The 16604-nt window shown below is 38.8% G+C and overlaps 1 protein-coding gene across 2 annotated transcripts; it reads right to left on the bottom strand.

Moving 5' to 3' along the window:
* Positions 1-246: 246 nt before the first annotated feature.
* Positions 247-15899, bottom strand: UBXN2B (UBX domain protein 2B). Of its 2 annotated transcripts, none has more exons than XM_058805621.1 (9): positions 15774-15899; positions 13238-13338; positions 11676-11747; positions 10008-10167; positions 8456-8533; positions 7003-7112; positions 6395-6532; positions 6104-6265; positions 247-3958 (listed from the first exon to the last, which is right to left on the bottom strand). In XM_058805621.1, exons 1-9 carry the CDS (start codon positions 15897-15899, stop codon positions 3796-3798), a joined length of 1110 nt encoding a protein of 369 aa, XP_058661604.1. In that variant the 3' UTR covers positions 247-3795. The 2 variants fall into 2 exon arrangements, with proteins under 2 accessions (XP_058661604.1, XP_058661612.1); XM_058805629.1 differs by having other exon boundaries at positions 247-3087.
* Between the last annotated feature and the right edge of the window lie 705 nt (positions 15900-16604).

The raw sequence follows: 16604 nt of genomic DNA, 5'->3' as shown, positions 1-16604 counted from the left end.
TCCTCATTTCTCAGTTTTAGATGAAAAAGTTTTTAAACATAGTTTCTTTGCTTTAACGTTCAGATATGCTGCCAGGGAGCTCTTATATTATGGGCAGAACAAGACCAGTACTAAAGGAGAATTAAAACTAAGAAGTGTAAGAAGTTGAGTTCTAGTATCTGAGTTCTTTGATATTCAGCAGACTTTTTTTGGAAGGCTTGTAAAGGAAATTTTGAATTCATACAGTGATATACATAACATCTCCAGCCCTTTGAATATGAAACATACATCAGAGTTTATTAATTATGACTAGACAAAGGCAAAGCAAGTTGCTTTTCAAAAATGAAGCCATCTTTTTTTACTTTATTTTACATCAGTACCAACCTAAATAAATTTGGTATAATTAAAACAAATCTTACAGAAAGCCAGCATAACAATAAAATTTAAACAAACAAAACAAACAAAAAAAAACGACAACAAAAAAGAAAGTTGATTTTTAAGGCTGCTTCATTCCAGTAGTTCAGCTATTGAAAACTGTTTTTGAATTTCCCTTTGAGAATACCTGAATTGAATTTCCAGCTTTGTACAAGCTTCTAATTAGTGTTATGCTTTCCTCCCTGTGAAGTAACTGCCCACTTTAAATCACCTCATCCCTGTTTTCCTCCTTGTAAGTTACCTGTTTAGTTTTTTTAAGATAAGAAATTTAACTTAGGACCAAAGACTCACTGGAAATGCTCTCTCAAGAGAGGTCGTTAAGAAGCAGAACCAGCATCATAAACTCAAATTTGATCAAATTCACTAATTACAAACACAGGGATTAAAATCATCTCCCAGTCACAAAGCCAATTCTGTAAACCTCAAATAGGTGTAGATGGTTCTGCTGCACTGTTTTCATCTAACCCCATTCCAGGGCCAGTGCTTTCCAGGCTAAATAGATTCAGCACCACTTTTATTGTTTTCAGGACCCATTGCAATTATACCCATCCTACAAAAACACCAGACATGCTTTTGGCAGGCCATTGATTCAGCATTTCCCCCACCTCTTGCTGCTGTCTCACCTGCCCAGAGCAGCACATGCCTATGCTGAGGCCTGCCAGCTTTAAGCAGCATGGGCAAGGGGGAGATGCATCTCTGTCTCTTCTCCCTGCACAGCATAAGACAATTTAAGGACCATGGGACCTGTAACTTAGTGCAAGCAACTAAGCAGGGAGCTAGCAAATAGCTCCTCAGAGTACTCTGTGCTCTTCCTTGCTTCATTTAACATTGGACAGATTTTCACCAAAGAGCAAGAACAGCATGAGATAACTGCTAGTATATGCTAATTATACAAGTGTGTCCAGTAGTTTAATTAAAGCAGAATGCTTGCAAACATCTCAGTGGTCTGCTGAGGAAAAAACCAAAACCCAAAGACTAACAAGGCTGTGTTTATCCACAATCAATTATTACTGAGGAGTTTTCTTTAAGGAAAACATTCAGGTTTTGATTATTTGGCTCTTGTGTGATAAAGGATTTCTAGGAAAGCCAAGCAGAGGTGAAGCCTCAGCCTTTCATAGGCTGCCTACAAGAGCAAGCAATAGGATTATTACCTCTATTTAAGGGAAACTAAATGTTACTCCTAAACATAGCAGCCTTACTGTGAGAGAAAGATCATCATCCTCTACCAAGCTCTTTCTCCCTTGTAGCCATCTTAACTGCATATCCACATAGGTCTGCACTCAAAGAACATTTTTGTGCCAAAAATGCCACGATGTTAGCTATAAGTGACAATTTATATAATAAAAGTTATGACTTAAAATTATGAGGTGGAAGATTCCATAGGCTTTTAAGTACTGAGAAGCATGAAATATTTAAACATAAGCATTGATACATTTTCTTAGTGCTAGACAAAATATTGTTAACTTCTGGGACCCCCAGTTACTCTCAGCTGCCATTAAACACTAAAATTCAACAGGTATTTGAAACAAAGAGACTGTGATAATATGTACTTGTAGGTTTTGGCATAAGAGGCAAAAAACAATTTAGTTAACCCCTTTTCTTCATACATCACTGCTTAATCAATAATGGTCTTCAGAAGTAATAAGCCATGTAACTTTACCTGTATCCTGAACCAAAATATGCCCAAACCACAGACTGCCCAAATTGATATCACAAACTTTGGCCTCGCATTTACATAGAGAATTGTTTGTATATTGGATATAAAACACCAGCACAGTACATGACAATTCCTTTATGTTTAGGCTTAAATATTTGGCAGACAACACAATTACCACTCTATCACAACATAAATCTGGAATAACACAAGAAACCTTGTCTGCGATCTTAAAGTTTTAATTATTTAGCACATGAAATTAATTATGATTAAAATCATGCAGATATTCAGACTGCAAAACAAAATACTTTAAATACTTTAATACTTTAAACAACTGCATGTTTAAAATCTACTCAGTCAAATATCTACTTTGAGGTAAAAATGTAAGAATATACTAAGCAATTATAACCTTAACATAAATAAACAAGTATTGATATTTTCAGAACTAAATAAACATGGAAAACAGCAATTTTCAACACATACTGGTACAAGAGATACAGCCCACCTATACTCCTTCAGAGTGTGATCCACTCATCTGATATAAATCCAAAAATACTAAAAAACTGCATACTACTAAAGCACAGCAGCCAGTTTCCCCCAACATAAGACTCCTGTCTGCTTAGTGCAGTGTTGGGGCAGGTTTTTTTATAAAATATGTAATTTCAAAGATGAAGGGGTTTAATTATACAGCTTCCAAACAAGCACAGTGAAAGCTGTACAACCAAATCCCCAGTGAATACTACAAAATACCTTTGGCCAAAATTCCAAATATAAACAACTGAAATTCAGGTCAAAAATATGTGACCAATTAACACATTTATGCTGTCACTTGCATGCACAAAAGTAGACCAGTTCTGTGTTTGTGCACCTCAATGTATTTTTGTTTGGGGTTAAGTAACTGTTTGTGTAAGGAGTCATGCTGTTGCACAGGGTCTAACTGCACACTCAGATTTGTAATGACCAGAGGCCTCCTGTAAATCACATAATTTCCCCAGATGACAGTGGTCTCTCACATTTCTCTAACTAAGAAGAAAAAAATTCATATTTATTTTTGTCACAAGTAGCACAACTAGAATACAATTCAGAACATTCTATTATAGTCTGCAACAGCTGGGGTTTGCATCTCCTGAACTGATTCACTCATACGAGCAACAATACAAGGAAAATGACATAAAAACTATAATATAAATATTATACTACACCATGAAACACTACAAATAGAACATACAAAAATTATATTAGGGCATTAATTATCTGTAAACCTATTAAAAAGAACACCTTAATATTAATACAATTTTCAAGGTAAACATAACCTACAGTCTAAGTTTTCAAATGGCTGTTTGTCAATGCAGCATAGAACATTTCCATAGTGCAAATCTTACCAACTCTATGAAAGATACTGTCCCCTTCAGAAAAATGCTCCTTTCCCCACCCCCCTCAAAAAACTGAGTCACAAAGTCCTATCTCATTTCACATTTAGTATAAGACGTGGTTTGAAACATATTAACATACAGAACCTTATTTTTAAGACTGAAAATAACCTGAATAATATTGAGAAATTAAAATAAAAAAATTAGATATGTTATAGCTGGAAGACATGAAATCCAAAAATATGATCCCTGGAAAAGAGGAAATAAAAAGACACTGATATCTCCTTTCTTTCATCTGTTGGAAACATATTGTATGACAGTACAGCAGGGTCCCTATGTTGTAAAACAATCACAAGATCACTTTAATTGCTGAAGAATCACAGTGTTAAGTATATCTGCTTCTTGTAGTGTCAGGCTTTCATCTGTTAGCTCTTTATTTGGAAAGGTAGTCACAAGAACAAAATCCGTTGTTGCAAAAGCTGGACGGGACTGGATAATGAAATCTCGAATATGCTTAATCCTGTGAAAAGGAGATGGACATAAAACCTCTGTATGATTCCATCTGACATGCATCTCTGAACATTAACATGATCAGAGAACACAAAACCATTAAGCAGACTAAACCACTAGGTAAGTTCTAGATTTCATATTTCTCTCTGATCCAGATGTACTGATTATAGCTCACAATTTTTTGGTTCTTACATAAAAAAAATCCCCAGAAAAATGATAGTGAATGTTGCTTGTTTCCTCAAATAACAGAAAAGATAATTTTAACATGGAAGTATATTGCAAACTGATACCAAACACAGGAAGTCAAGTAAACTCAACACCACTGTCAAAAGTTTCATTATTAATAGGTATATTCCAAAAAAGTGAAGTTGTTAGAAAGAAGAAAGAATCTTAAAATATATAGTCACAGTGAAGAGGAAGCAGACAGGAATCATTAATGCACTTCAATAGCAAGAGCTTTCCCCTATTTTCACTTGGTAGCGAACTTCTGAACAATAGTTAATAAAACAGTCACATAAACAGTATAACAAGAAGAATTTAATTTTTTAAGACATGGATAAAAAATAGTATTTTAGAGATAAAATCCTGAAATTTGAGGGTTTTCTATTAAGACATTAAGCTGAGAATAAATCTGTGAAGATCTTTTGTAATTAATAAATTGGCAAGTTTACTGTAGCCAAATAAGTAGTGATTTCTGCTTTCTATCAGTCTTCAAGGCCTTTGACACAAGTAATGCACTTTGCCATATTTATGATCAAAATCAGCTGCTGAAGATAACCATAAAGATTCACAGTCAAGAAAAAGTTAATAATAATTAAACAAGTTCCTGTCAACACAATCTAGGTTGTTACAGATGTTACTGGCAAGTTTACCACTTCTACCCTTCCATGCAAAGAGAACACACAACTCAGCTACAGAGGCTCCCAATAAGCCCCATGGTTTGTCTCAGTCACTTCTCAGCAGATGCTGTGAAGAAAGGATCTGGGCCTGCACTCTCAGCATATATTATCAGGTCTAAACTATCAAAAAAGTACTGCTGTATCTTCCCCCCTACTGGTATCTCAGCTAAAATATCCTCACTGTGGTCTGTGTATACTGTCAGGTAGAAAAACTACACTTTGTCCTTATTCTGAGCCAGAAGGAAAAAAGGAAACAGATGACCTCTCCATGTAACAATATTAACAAGGAAATGGGTCCATGCCAACACCACCTCCAAGTCAGGATTCAAGCTGTAGCCATGTTCTAACACAACTGTGCAGATTTCAGATTAAGGCTGGCTTTAACAGTGCTAAAGCATGGGTGGAACTGCTGCCCAAATCTCTGTCCTCTGCCCAAAGATCTCTCAGCAGTGGAGAGCAGAGCTTTGCAGAACCTTGCACTAACATAACCTCATGGGGTTGGCCAACACTGTTTGTGGCACTGCCCCAACATCAATAAAACCAGTGCCAAGCTCTAATCAGCAAAGCTACTAACAAATCTAAAACCTCCATCAAGTTCACTGCCAATTCTTAGGAGATGACCATCCAAAACAGAAGTTACCTCTCAGTATTATGTCCTACTCCCATGCTGGAATTGCAAATGAGCATGAAGTGTCTATATATCCTCCTGCATATGAGCTGCAGTCTACCCTTACAGCCCATGTCATGTTTGTCACAACCTTAAGTATAACAAGGTAGAAAGCTGAAATTCTTGATTATGGGCCACAGGATTTCTCTGCCCATAGTGTGGACTATATTCCAATTAAGACTATACTCCACACGTTGCAATAAAGTGCTTTCACAGTGTTTCCCAACTCATCCACCTGGTCCTCCCAAGGAGGGCCCAGGGCTGGGATGACTACATAGTGGGGCTACACAGATTTCAGTTGTCCTGGGAACAATTATAGCTTGTACTATGTCCTAAAAAAACAAAGGACATCATTGGTTATAAAAGTTTGAACAGAAGTTGCAGTTATCAAATGTATTGTGTTTCCAAGTACAGAATTTTTGACAGTCAGTTTATCATACATCCATGTAATGAAAGTGACACAGAATTATACTTTTCAGCAAGACTCGTGTTTCCCCCTTTTTGATGTCTTGCTGAGACTCATTTAACAACAAAACACAAACTTATTGAAATAGTTACTGTTACCTGCATTGATTCAGAATCAATTTACCTGTGTGTTTGATTAAATCTTTGTATTAACCGGCTTCCATCTGCTAATCTAATTTGAATTTTAGTTGCTGGCATGGAATCATCAATCAGAACAGGTGCATTAAGAATGGATTTCTCCTCCTCCTCTGGGGAAGAAGGTGTGCTGACTATTTCAGGTGTAAGGCTATAGGATTGGAAGAAAACCAAAGCAGATGTTACTAATGCAATCATGACAAAGTAGTCTGAAATTTTCAGTCACATGAATGAAACAGCATATGAATACAGAGCACAGAACAGATCTAGCTTTTTTCACCTTCCAAGCTTCTGCCCTTCACCACTGAAAGCTTTGAATCGTAGTCTGGGCTTCACATATTCCTGTTCTTGGTGATCTTCCATATCCAAATTTACCTGGCCACCATGAACAAGTCGCTGCAGTTCCAAAGGAATTTCTCTGAATTACAAAAATAATACATTACAATAATTACACTTTCAATTACATTCTGAACTGTGAAATCAACCAAAAAGTACACACACAGTATGAGTCAATACTAAGATTATGTATACTTTCAAAGTCACATTCAATTGGTTTATGAATTGATTTCACCATAAAAGAAGAAAAAAAAAATCAGTGAACTAACAGTCAAAACCTAGAATATACTGACACCTGAATCATAGAATGAGCTAGGAAAAAATTGTGAACATAAAAGCTGTTGTAGCAAGTATCATTCAGAGTTAACCCACCAAAAGAACCAAAGTATTGCAAATTTTTAAGTGCCCCATGCATCTGGTGGCAAATACAGATCACATTTTATGGGTTCAGGCAAAGAAGAAATCTGGAGCTTTTGATAAGTGTGTGGAGAAAGGATTTTTGTTCACTTCACTTCAAAGACATACCTCAAAAAAGTTGTCATTTTAACTTACCCTCTTTTAACCGACTCAAGAAATTGAGCATTTGTTGGATCTGAATAGGATCTCAACTCGCCATCATCTAAACTGAATCCATTCCTCCACAGTTTCAGCAAAATTTGAACCTATGAAGTAAAAAAAGTTTAAAAAAAAGTGAAGAAAGACAAAGAGGGCAGCACAATTGTGTACAGACTAGTTATAGAAATTTTGATGTACACTAAACAGATTTTGTACAACACCACAAACAAGAAGGCAAATGAAAAAATAAGAACAATACCTTGCACTATAACTGTCATTGTTAGATTATTTTTTTAAAAGCCCAATAGTTATAGACCACCATCTTCTTCTAGACCACTCTCGTACTTTGGTAAAAAGAATCTCTTAATCTGCTATCCATGACATAAAGTATGATACAGTGAGGGTGTAGTGATCTTCATAGTGTTCTAATTATTTCCAAAAGTAGTAAACATTTTTACAGAGAAATTAAGAAATTAACCCATAAAATTAAAAATTACTGCTGATACATCAGTTACAGCAAAACCTACACTTTCCTCAGATTATTACATGCTGAGTTCCAACAAAGCTGAAAGTAGCTCCATTCAGCTCAAAAGCTAAGAATCGTGGACACCAGCCTCCTTTGCTCCCTTCTGATTTTGCTACATCCTACATGAAAGGTCCAGCCAGGGCTTTCCAGCTTCAAAACCTGCATCCTCTCTTCCTTCTAAGTGCTTTGCCATCCAGCAAAACTAGGCTTCCCAGCCAGTATCACTGGCCTACCCTTAGAAAGCTATTTATGCTTCCAATTATGGAAAGCCCACTCAAAAAAGATTCTGGCTGGGTACAGCTGGCTGTTACTTGGAGTAGAAGGATTGCTGGAGACCAGAAGGCTCCTTGTGTGGCACAACAGCACCCCCTAGCCAGGACCACATCCTCTGGCCTTAGTAGCTGTTTCTAGACAAGCTGAAAATTTGCTTTAGCCATTCACAAAAATAGCAAAGTGCAGAGAACTTCTTTTCTCCTCATCCTCTCCTTCACATCCTGCTTTTTAAGTGATAGGAAAGAAAGGCCTCAAGCCTGCTGCTTCCCCTTCCCTAGAACACCATCCATGCCCTCCAGTTTGAGATGGGCTTCTTTGCAAGCCACAATAAGAATCAATTCCTAAAAGCATTAAAATGTTAGCATAGCTAAGAGAATCAAGGACAACACCTGGAAAGGACAACACTGAAAATGAGGTGTGCTAAGAATTTTAAACAAATTTACATCTGACAGCTCCATATTGGAGGCCTTAGGGGTATCCAACAAACATCTCTTCGGAAACTTCAACAATTTCTACTGAACATGTAGCTAATACTTAGATTTTATTTTCACCTCATAAACATAGTTACAATAATACTGGCATTTCAAGGTGTACACATGATTAAGCAGGCCTCTGTTGGAGGTTCTGTTTTCTGCTATGGATTTTACTTACATCCTGATTTTCTCCATATATGTATTCAGAGTGCTTCTGTGATGAGTCACCCAATCGGTATCCACCACCAGAAAATGACTAAAAAAATAAAAAGAAAAGCTTATAAAATAATTATCTAAAACAGTTTATCAAAATTCTAGGTCAAAAAAAAAAAAAAAAAAACAAGAGAAAAAAAAGCCATCCACAAGCTTGCTTCTGAGATAAAAAACAAGTACTGTTCTACCACGCATTTTCTAAGTGGAAAATTATATCTAGCAGCCACAGTCAGACTAAGAAAGCTTTGTGACACATTTCAGCTTCTGTTCTGTACACTTTTTCAAACATAAGAATCATAGAATACTTCAGGTTGGAAGAGACCTTTAAAGGTTACAAACTTGAATGTTTCCAGGAATGGAGCATGCACTACCTCCCTGAGCATCTGTTCCAGTGTCTTAAGACACTTACTGTAAAAAATGCCTCTCTTATACCTAGTGTGAATCTACCCCATTTTAGTTTAAAACCTTTACCCCTTGTCCTACTTTAGGGCCTGCTAAAAAGTCTATCCTCATCTTTCTTATAGGCTGCCTTTAAGTATTAGAAGTCTGCAATGAGGTCTTCCCAGACCCTTGTCTTTTCCAGGCTGAACAATCCCAACTCTCTCAGCCTTTCCTCACAGGGGAGATGCTCCATTCCTCTGATTATTTTCATAGCTTTCCCCTGGACTACTCTAACAGGTTCATGTCTTTCCTGTGCTGTGGACCCCAGAACTGGATGAATCACTCCAGGTGTGCTCCCACCAGAGTGGGGTAGAGGGGCAGCATTCTCTTCCTCACCCTGGTGCCCATGCTTCTTGTGATGCAGCCCAGGACATGTCTGGCTTTCTGGGCTGTGAGTGCCGTTGTTGGGTCGTGTCCAACTTTTCATCCACCACTACCCCATGTCCTTCCCCAGAATTGCTCTTGATCCTTTCAAGCTCCAGCCTGTGCTGATACTGGGGGTTGCCCTGATGCAGATGCAGAATGCTCCATCTGGCATTGTTGACCTCATGAGGTTCCCTTGAGTCCATTTCTTAAGCTTGCTCAGATTCCTCTGGATGGCATCCAAGCCCGCAGGCACATCAGCTGCAAAACTCAGCCTGGTGTCACCTGCAGATTTGCTGAAGGTGCAGTTGACCTCACTGTCTGTGTTACTGATGAAGATATTGAACAGCACTGGTCCCTCTATGGATACCTTGTCACCAGTCTGCATCTGGACACTGAACTGGTGACCACAACTCTAGGAGCAATTCTATAGGTAAGATTTGGGATGCAAATTTAGTCTGGTTTCTTATTTAATCAATTGTAATTAAAAAGAAAGCATATAATTCCAGTTCATGATGATTTCTAATGATTCCCTCTGAAATTGTGTGGTCCTTCATTTTCTAGAGCAAGCTGTTTGAAAACAGACAATATAAAACTGTTTTGAGCAAATCTGCTATTTATAAATCACTTTATAAGGCACTTGCTCTCCTGTGGTTTGATGAATTTCAGAAACACAAATGTAAAGAGAGATCAACACATTTCTTAACTTTTACCTTGGCTTTACTGAAATCACCAGATGCTCTCGAGGCTTCATCTAATGGGACAGCGCCATGTTCTTTTGCTTCCTTGAAGAGCTCAGCAACAATTTTACTTGGGTTTGTAGAAGCCCCAGAAATCTGTAATCCTCTATATTCTGAGTCACCTGAATAAAATCTTTAGAATAGTAATGCAAATAAGCAACAATGCCTTAAATAAAAAGCACAATTTTTCTCTTTCCATCAAAAGAAAAAAAAATTAACAAAGAGGCAAATTTGGCACAAATCCTTTTCATTCTAATAAATGCTTCACTTGGTTCCAAACTTCTCAATAATCCAAGCAGCACTATACTAAACACATTTGACTAACAAAGAACCAAGGTGCCTTCTAGAACACATCCCAAAGATCAGAGGCCAAGGCCATAAGTTTTAAGTGAACACAGTCCTGATGGAGCTGGACATCTTATATGGCTGTCACCTACTCCCAGAAAGACTGATTTCCTCAGGGGTGTCCTGTGCATGGGACTGTGCCTGGATTGGACAGAATATAAACTCAGAGCTAACACCACCTTAGCAAAACAAGTATGAAACTGTTGGAAAACCTGAACAGTGCCACAATTTAATTTTTTAATTCAAAGATGTGGCATACATTCATTCTCAACAGTATCAGAAATAGAAATTTTAAAACAAATATTATTAACTTCCAAGGCTTTTTAAAACGTGCAGAAAATGTTGTGAAAGCTACTTTGTGGGGTTTTTTCCTTTACAGCACCATAACTAGCTCTTGAAGACAAAATGCTAAACTACAAATAGTTCTGTTCAAAACTGTATCTGTTTGATGATAAAGATCAAGATATTCCTCAACAATTATCTAGAGAAAGGCACTACAATCTCTAAATACCATTGGAATAGATGCTGTAAAAAAAATCTGTAAATAAATGAAAATCTAGCAAACCTGATTGTTTTGCCTTTGATTACAGGAAGTATTAATAACTAATAACTGCTTTCTACTTTCCTCAACTTTTACATTTAACCATTTGGGGGAAGGCAAGTCAATCCATGTGAAACTGTTTCTCAGACCAATGCCTTCACAATGTGTTGATTCCATCATATTTTACAATTATCAGAAGAGAGTATTGGGTATGAGGTTACTGTACAATCATACTGTTTTTATAATGCCACATAATTGTCAATCCCTGAGTGACATGTCTCCTTTGTACATAAATCTGTGTTTATTCCCCCAAACCCCCAAAGATTTTATATGGAAAATCTTTAATTATTAGATTTAAAAGAATGATAGTGGTAAGGATGTGAAACAGGAATTCTTATCAGAATTTGTATTCAAGAAAGAAAGGAAGTACTCAAATATTTGAGCAATAGATACACAGAACAATTCAGGATATTCAGAATAACAAAAAAGTTTTTGAGCACAAGTGTAAGTTACAACCTTTATGACCATACAGGTTAAGGCAACTACAGGTCCTACATCACTCCAGTCACATTCTGCTAAATGTAATTTTACAACAACAATGTACAGCTAACACTCTAGTAAGTCCCTTAGCTCTTTGCAGGGCAGACCTAGCTCACATGCATTTTGAAAGAACATGAGGGAGCAAAGTGTGAATGTGACACAAACCCCAATTACTTTCACAATTGTTAAATTGTTTTGTTTTGTTTTAAAAATACCTTTGGTTTTCTTTGTCATCGCTCATGCTTCTCTCCGGTTTTCTCAACCTTTTAAGAGAATCCAGTTTAAGACTGCCAAGAGAATAAAAGAAAACATTTGAAGATGACTGGCACATAAACTTCATATCTAACTTCTGAAACGACTTCTTTTTCAAAAACTAAGAATATCGAGTTGTGTTTTCTGGTTTTGGGGGTTTTGTTTGGTTGCTTGGTTTTTTGGGTTTGTTTTGCTGAAGTACACAGCCATGAATGCTTCTGAGTGAACAAGGAGGAAAGAGTACACACATGGCAGAGTCATTTTGGATTAACAGTTGCACTGGATGGTCACTAAAGGTCAATTCCAACTGAATTATTTTTTTCTACCATAGAAGAGCAGCACTGCTTCCATGCAATTAATGCACTGCTCTCATCTGAGAGCAAACTGAAGTCTACTAATTCATCTCTTCCTCTTCACGCAGATTCCAGTATGAATGGCAGCAAATAACAACTATTTGCCAACTGTCACACTGAAGTATTTGAGATATGGTACTGCAGCTTCTCCTTTGCTTGGGAGTGGAGAGTTTTAACTTCATGAGATGTACTGGGAAATTGAGCTGTTTGCTTTATTTGTTTGTAAACTTAGTCCTGTGTAGCTGGTTAGTCAGCTTAGGTGGGTTCACTGAAATAAACTAAAAATCTCAAAACCCCCTTTACTTCCAAGTGTCCCATATTCTGTCTCTGTTCCTGAAGAGATTTCTGCATTTGCAGTGAACTTGAAGCATAACTGGTGACTAAGATTTTTTCTGTTGCCTGACCTCCTTTAACACTGAGATCCATACTGGCAGCAGTGATTCAAAAACAAGCCACATACAAGACCTGCTATGGCTGTCAGTAGTTTTACAAATATTTATCTTCTTTAAATTATTTTTGAATTAATTAAAAACTAGCAAGATAATTTTATAAAAAAACATCCAAGACTATTCTGAATCTTCAAATGTTATGTGAACTGCAAACACTGCAGCTTAGTAGTGTTCTAGGAAAAGCTGGACTGAAATACAGATATGCATGTTTCCTTCCACCTGCCCAACAAATTCATTAAGAAGCCCTTATTTCTGTCACCCCAAAGGAACATCCTAATAATTTTTAGAATCACTATTTGCCTCATCAGGCAGTGACATAAAAACAACACTGAAAGCAGTTCACTTGCCAAGTTTCACACAAGCTGCTAGTTTACTGAATTTTGAAGAAACAAAGAACTGCAGCAATTTTCTGATACAGCAAATTCCCAAATTATGTCTGTGTAAAAAATGAGCAACACAGCATTTTGGTTATAGCACCTCACATGAAATGGGTTTAAAGTGTTTTGGAATACCTGGAATACCAATTGGTAAAAAGGCTCCTAAATAAATTTTAATAGCATTCTGAGAAGACAGACAATGAATTATTGCAGGGATTCACAATTTTTGATTATGAATTACTGTAGATTGCTTTTAATACTAGGAGGGATCAAGCAGGAATGACAAAGTTTTGTGAGCTGATAAGACACTTATCCACACATTTCTGAAAAAACCCCCACATCTTACCTCTGTGATCCCTTTGGGTTACTGATCTTTGTAGATGTTGGCTTGTCAGAGCACAATGACTGTCTTTTAGCTTCATCTTCATATAATTCTGCCAAGGCCAGCTGGAGGAAACAAAACTCATTTTTGTAAGTCTGTAACTCAAGAACTACATATTGCATAGAAATAAGACAAAAAATAATGTGAAATATCCATCTCTCTAGAAAAGTAGAAATATCAACACAAGGAACCTCAACTAAAATTCAACTTCCCTTGTGCTTTATGAAAAAAAAAAAAAAACAAAAAAAAAACCACACAATGCTTAAATGCCTTTATGACTTCAAACTTGCACTCTGCTATCCTTTAGTTTCCACTGCTTCACCAGCTACATAAAATCTGTATTAAATTCAGTCATGAGAGTAAATACATAAAGAAATATTGAGCATCAGCTCATTAACGGTAACAAATTGAAATAAAGCAGCAATCTAACCCTCTGATAGAAGCAAACAATAATTTTTACAAACATTTGACATAGAAATGTAAAAAACATAATTCAAATAAGCTTGTACTGGGATGAAGAACAAATTCAGCCTTGCTTGCTTGAATTCAAGGCATCACTCCACAAAAACTTACACAAACCCCAATGACTTTTTCCCAAAGATTCCCAAAATGCTGCCATGTCACTGGCAAGCTCATTCTTAGAAATGGATGTAAGGGACCTGCAATGTCACTTCAGCAACCTTTCTTTTGTCCTGAATAAGACTCTACTTTGTCAAATCATCTTTAGTTTTGTCCCCAAGCCACTCTGCTCACACTATGTGACTGACATTAATATTTTATCATATACATCAGAAAAGGTACTAGGCTACAATTTCATTACATTTTTATGCAGAGGGGGTACACATTAAAATAAAATGAAACATCATCTGTCCTTGAAAACACACTGCTACAAACACAGGGTATTAATCCCATATTATTTTTTGTTGTTTTTATAATATTATGAGGTATTTCCTGCAGGGAAAAAATAAATATGAGGAATTATGTCCATCCATTAAGAAAATTAAATTGAGAAAAGTGAGCACAAAAAAATCTGCTGAAGGCCTCCATTCCATCTGAGGATAGAAGAAAATACCTTTCAGATATTTAAAGCTGATGGGTAAGTCATAGACATCATACCCTGTACTATCCCTATTGAGGGATGCTGAGAGAGCATGGAAGGGTTTCACAGCCAGGTTTCTGCGCTTTCCTCATGCTCCCTCTCGTATTGCAGCACCACAAATCAAGTACAGACCCAGGAGGGTACTTCTGTGGGGTTTAACACTTTATCAGTAAGTATCTAGCCAAAATGCCAGCCTGCTTCAGCTGACTACAACCTTAAGAACCTGAAGTATTAACACAGAATTTGTTACTGTTACACGTTGTAGCAACAAAATAGCAACCTCAGAGAATAACACAACAGTAACACTGGAGCAGAGAAGGCTCCAGAGAGATCTCACTGGGGCCTTTTGTACTTAGAGGTGGTTTACAAAAAAAGGGGAGAGCAACGTTTTACATGGGCAGATAGTGATAGGAGAAGGCAGAATGGTTTTAAACTACAAGAGGAGAGATTTAGAGTAGATATTAGAAGCAAGTCTTTACTCAGAGGGTAGTGAGGCACCAGAAAAGATTTCCCAGAGAAGTTGTGGATGCCTCATCCCTGGGAGTGTTGGAGGCCAGGTTGGATGGAGCTCTGGGCAACACTGTCTAGTGAAAGGTGTCCCTGCCCACAGCACAGGAGCTGGAACCGTATGATCTTTAAGATCCTTTCCAACTCAAAGCATCCTATTACAGCAAAATTAACCTTAAGAGGAACCTGTGAAAATTCCAAATAGTAATCAAGAAAAAAAACATACGCATCTTTCTCTGTCAATTACATGCAATTAAATAGAACACGGGCAGTTTCAGTTACTAAGTTTCACCTGTTTTCCAATCAATTTCTTGCTAAAAGATTTTGCACCTTCATAAACTGTCAAATCACATGTAAAAAAAAAAAAAAAAGGTTTGTAATACTGCTAAAGGGTTTGTAAATTTAAGTACTGATGCTGAATTACATTTGTGATCACACTCTACTTTTCCCACATACACCTGGGAGAAGATCTTGTCCTTAGCCTTACACCACATCTGCACGGACTGACATTTTCATACGGGACAAGACATTCCTATCGATTAATCAGGAAATGCAATGGCACTTCAATAACTTCAAGGACAGTGAAAACCCAACTAGTGAAGTGTCGGGAGAGCCCTAGAACTGAGCACACACCGTTTCCTAAAGGGCCTAGTGCTGCTCCAGAGGCGTCCTCCCCTCCCCAGCCCCAAAAGGGCGTGGGAGCTGAAGGAAGCGGAGCCGAGTGGGTGCAGAGGGCACGTCGGGGCAGCCCCGCGGGGTCCCGCACACCGCCCGCTGCCCTCAGTGCCGGCCCGAGGGAAGGCCCGGGGCGGCCCCGAGGGAACGCGGCGCTCCGCCCGGCCCGGCCCGACCCCGCCCCGCCCCGGGAGCAGGGCGGCACCTCCGCCCTCTCACCTGCAAATCCCGGGCGCTGGGCGGGCGGCCGCTGCTCCGGGGCGGCCGGTCCCTGCGGGCGCCGGCGCCCGGAGCCGCGGGCACATCCCCGTCCGGCTGCGCGGGCGCTGCCCCGCCGTCCGCCATCTTGTGGAGGCGGTGGCCAAGGCCGGGCGGGGCGGGGCCAGCGCCGCCGGAGCGGCCGCCATGGCAACGGGAGAGGCCGCGCCAGGCCCGCCGCGGGCCGGTGGCCGGATAGTCACAACTTTACCGCGCTTATGCGCCTCAGCGAACAAAGCCCTTAGCATCCGTTCGTGGCGAATTGCATAGCTTGTCCATCCGTCGACAAAGCCCTGCTTGCTGGTTGTATGTCTTGCTTCTCGTGCTACTTAGTCTGCAGGTGCTGTTCTTCCCTCCATTTGAGTCTGGGGTCCATTTCCGTCAAAGAGTTGGTGGTTGTAGTCACCCACTGCCGGAATTACCTATCACAGAACCAAATGGGCTGGAACAGACCTCTGAAATCATCTTGTCCAACCTGTCACCAAACACCCCATGTCAACTAGACAATGCACTGAGTGTCATATTCAGCCCTCTGCCACCTCCCCGGGCAGCCCATTCCAATATCTTATCCCCCTTTCTGAGAAGAAATTCTTCTAAATGTCCAAGCTGAACCTCCCTGCCTCAGCTTAAGACTATGCTGTCTCATCGTTTTGCTGGGGAGAAGTGGCCAACTCCCACCTGGCTACAACCTCCTTTCAGGGAGTTGTACAGAGTGATAAGGTCATCCCTGAGAGTTCTTTTCTTCAGTCTAAATACCCCCAGGTCCCTAAGCTAATCCTCACAGGACTTGTG

The sequence above is a fragment of the Ammospiza caudacuta genome, chromosome 1 (genome assembly GCF_027887145.1).
Source record: "Ammospiza caudacuta isolate bAmmCau1 chromosome 1, bAmmCau1.pri, whole genome shotgun sequence".
In the NCBI taxonomy this organism is placed as follows: Eukaryota; Metazoa; Chordata; class Aves; order Passeriformes; family Passerellidae; genus Ammospiza; species Ammospiza caudacuta.
Note: the sequence above shows the minus strand (reverse complement) of the source record. Positions and strands in the feature narration are given on the sequence as shown.

What these genes read in the sequence shown, in the direction of transcription:
- UBXN2B (XM_058805621.1), bottom strand. Translation starts at nt 15,899, where the DNA reads ATGGCGGACGGCGGGGCAGCGCCCGCGCAGCCGGACGGGGATGTGCCC. An exon ending in AACCCAAAGGGATCACAGAG is followed by an intron (nt 11,748 to 13,237) that starts GTAAGATGTGGG and finishes TTCTCTTGGCAG; the next exon opens with TCTTAAACTGGATTCTCTTA. An exon ending in GTGATTTCAGTAAAGCCAAG is followed by an intron (nt 8,534 to 10,007) that starts GTAAAAGTTAAG and finishes TTATTTTTTTAG; the next exon opens with TCATTTTCTGGTGGTGGATA.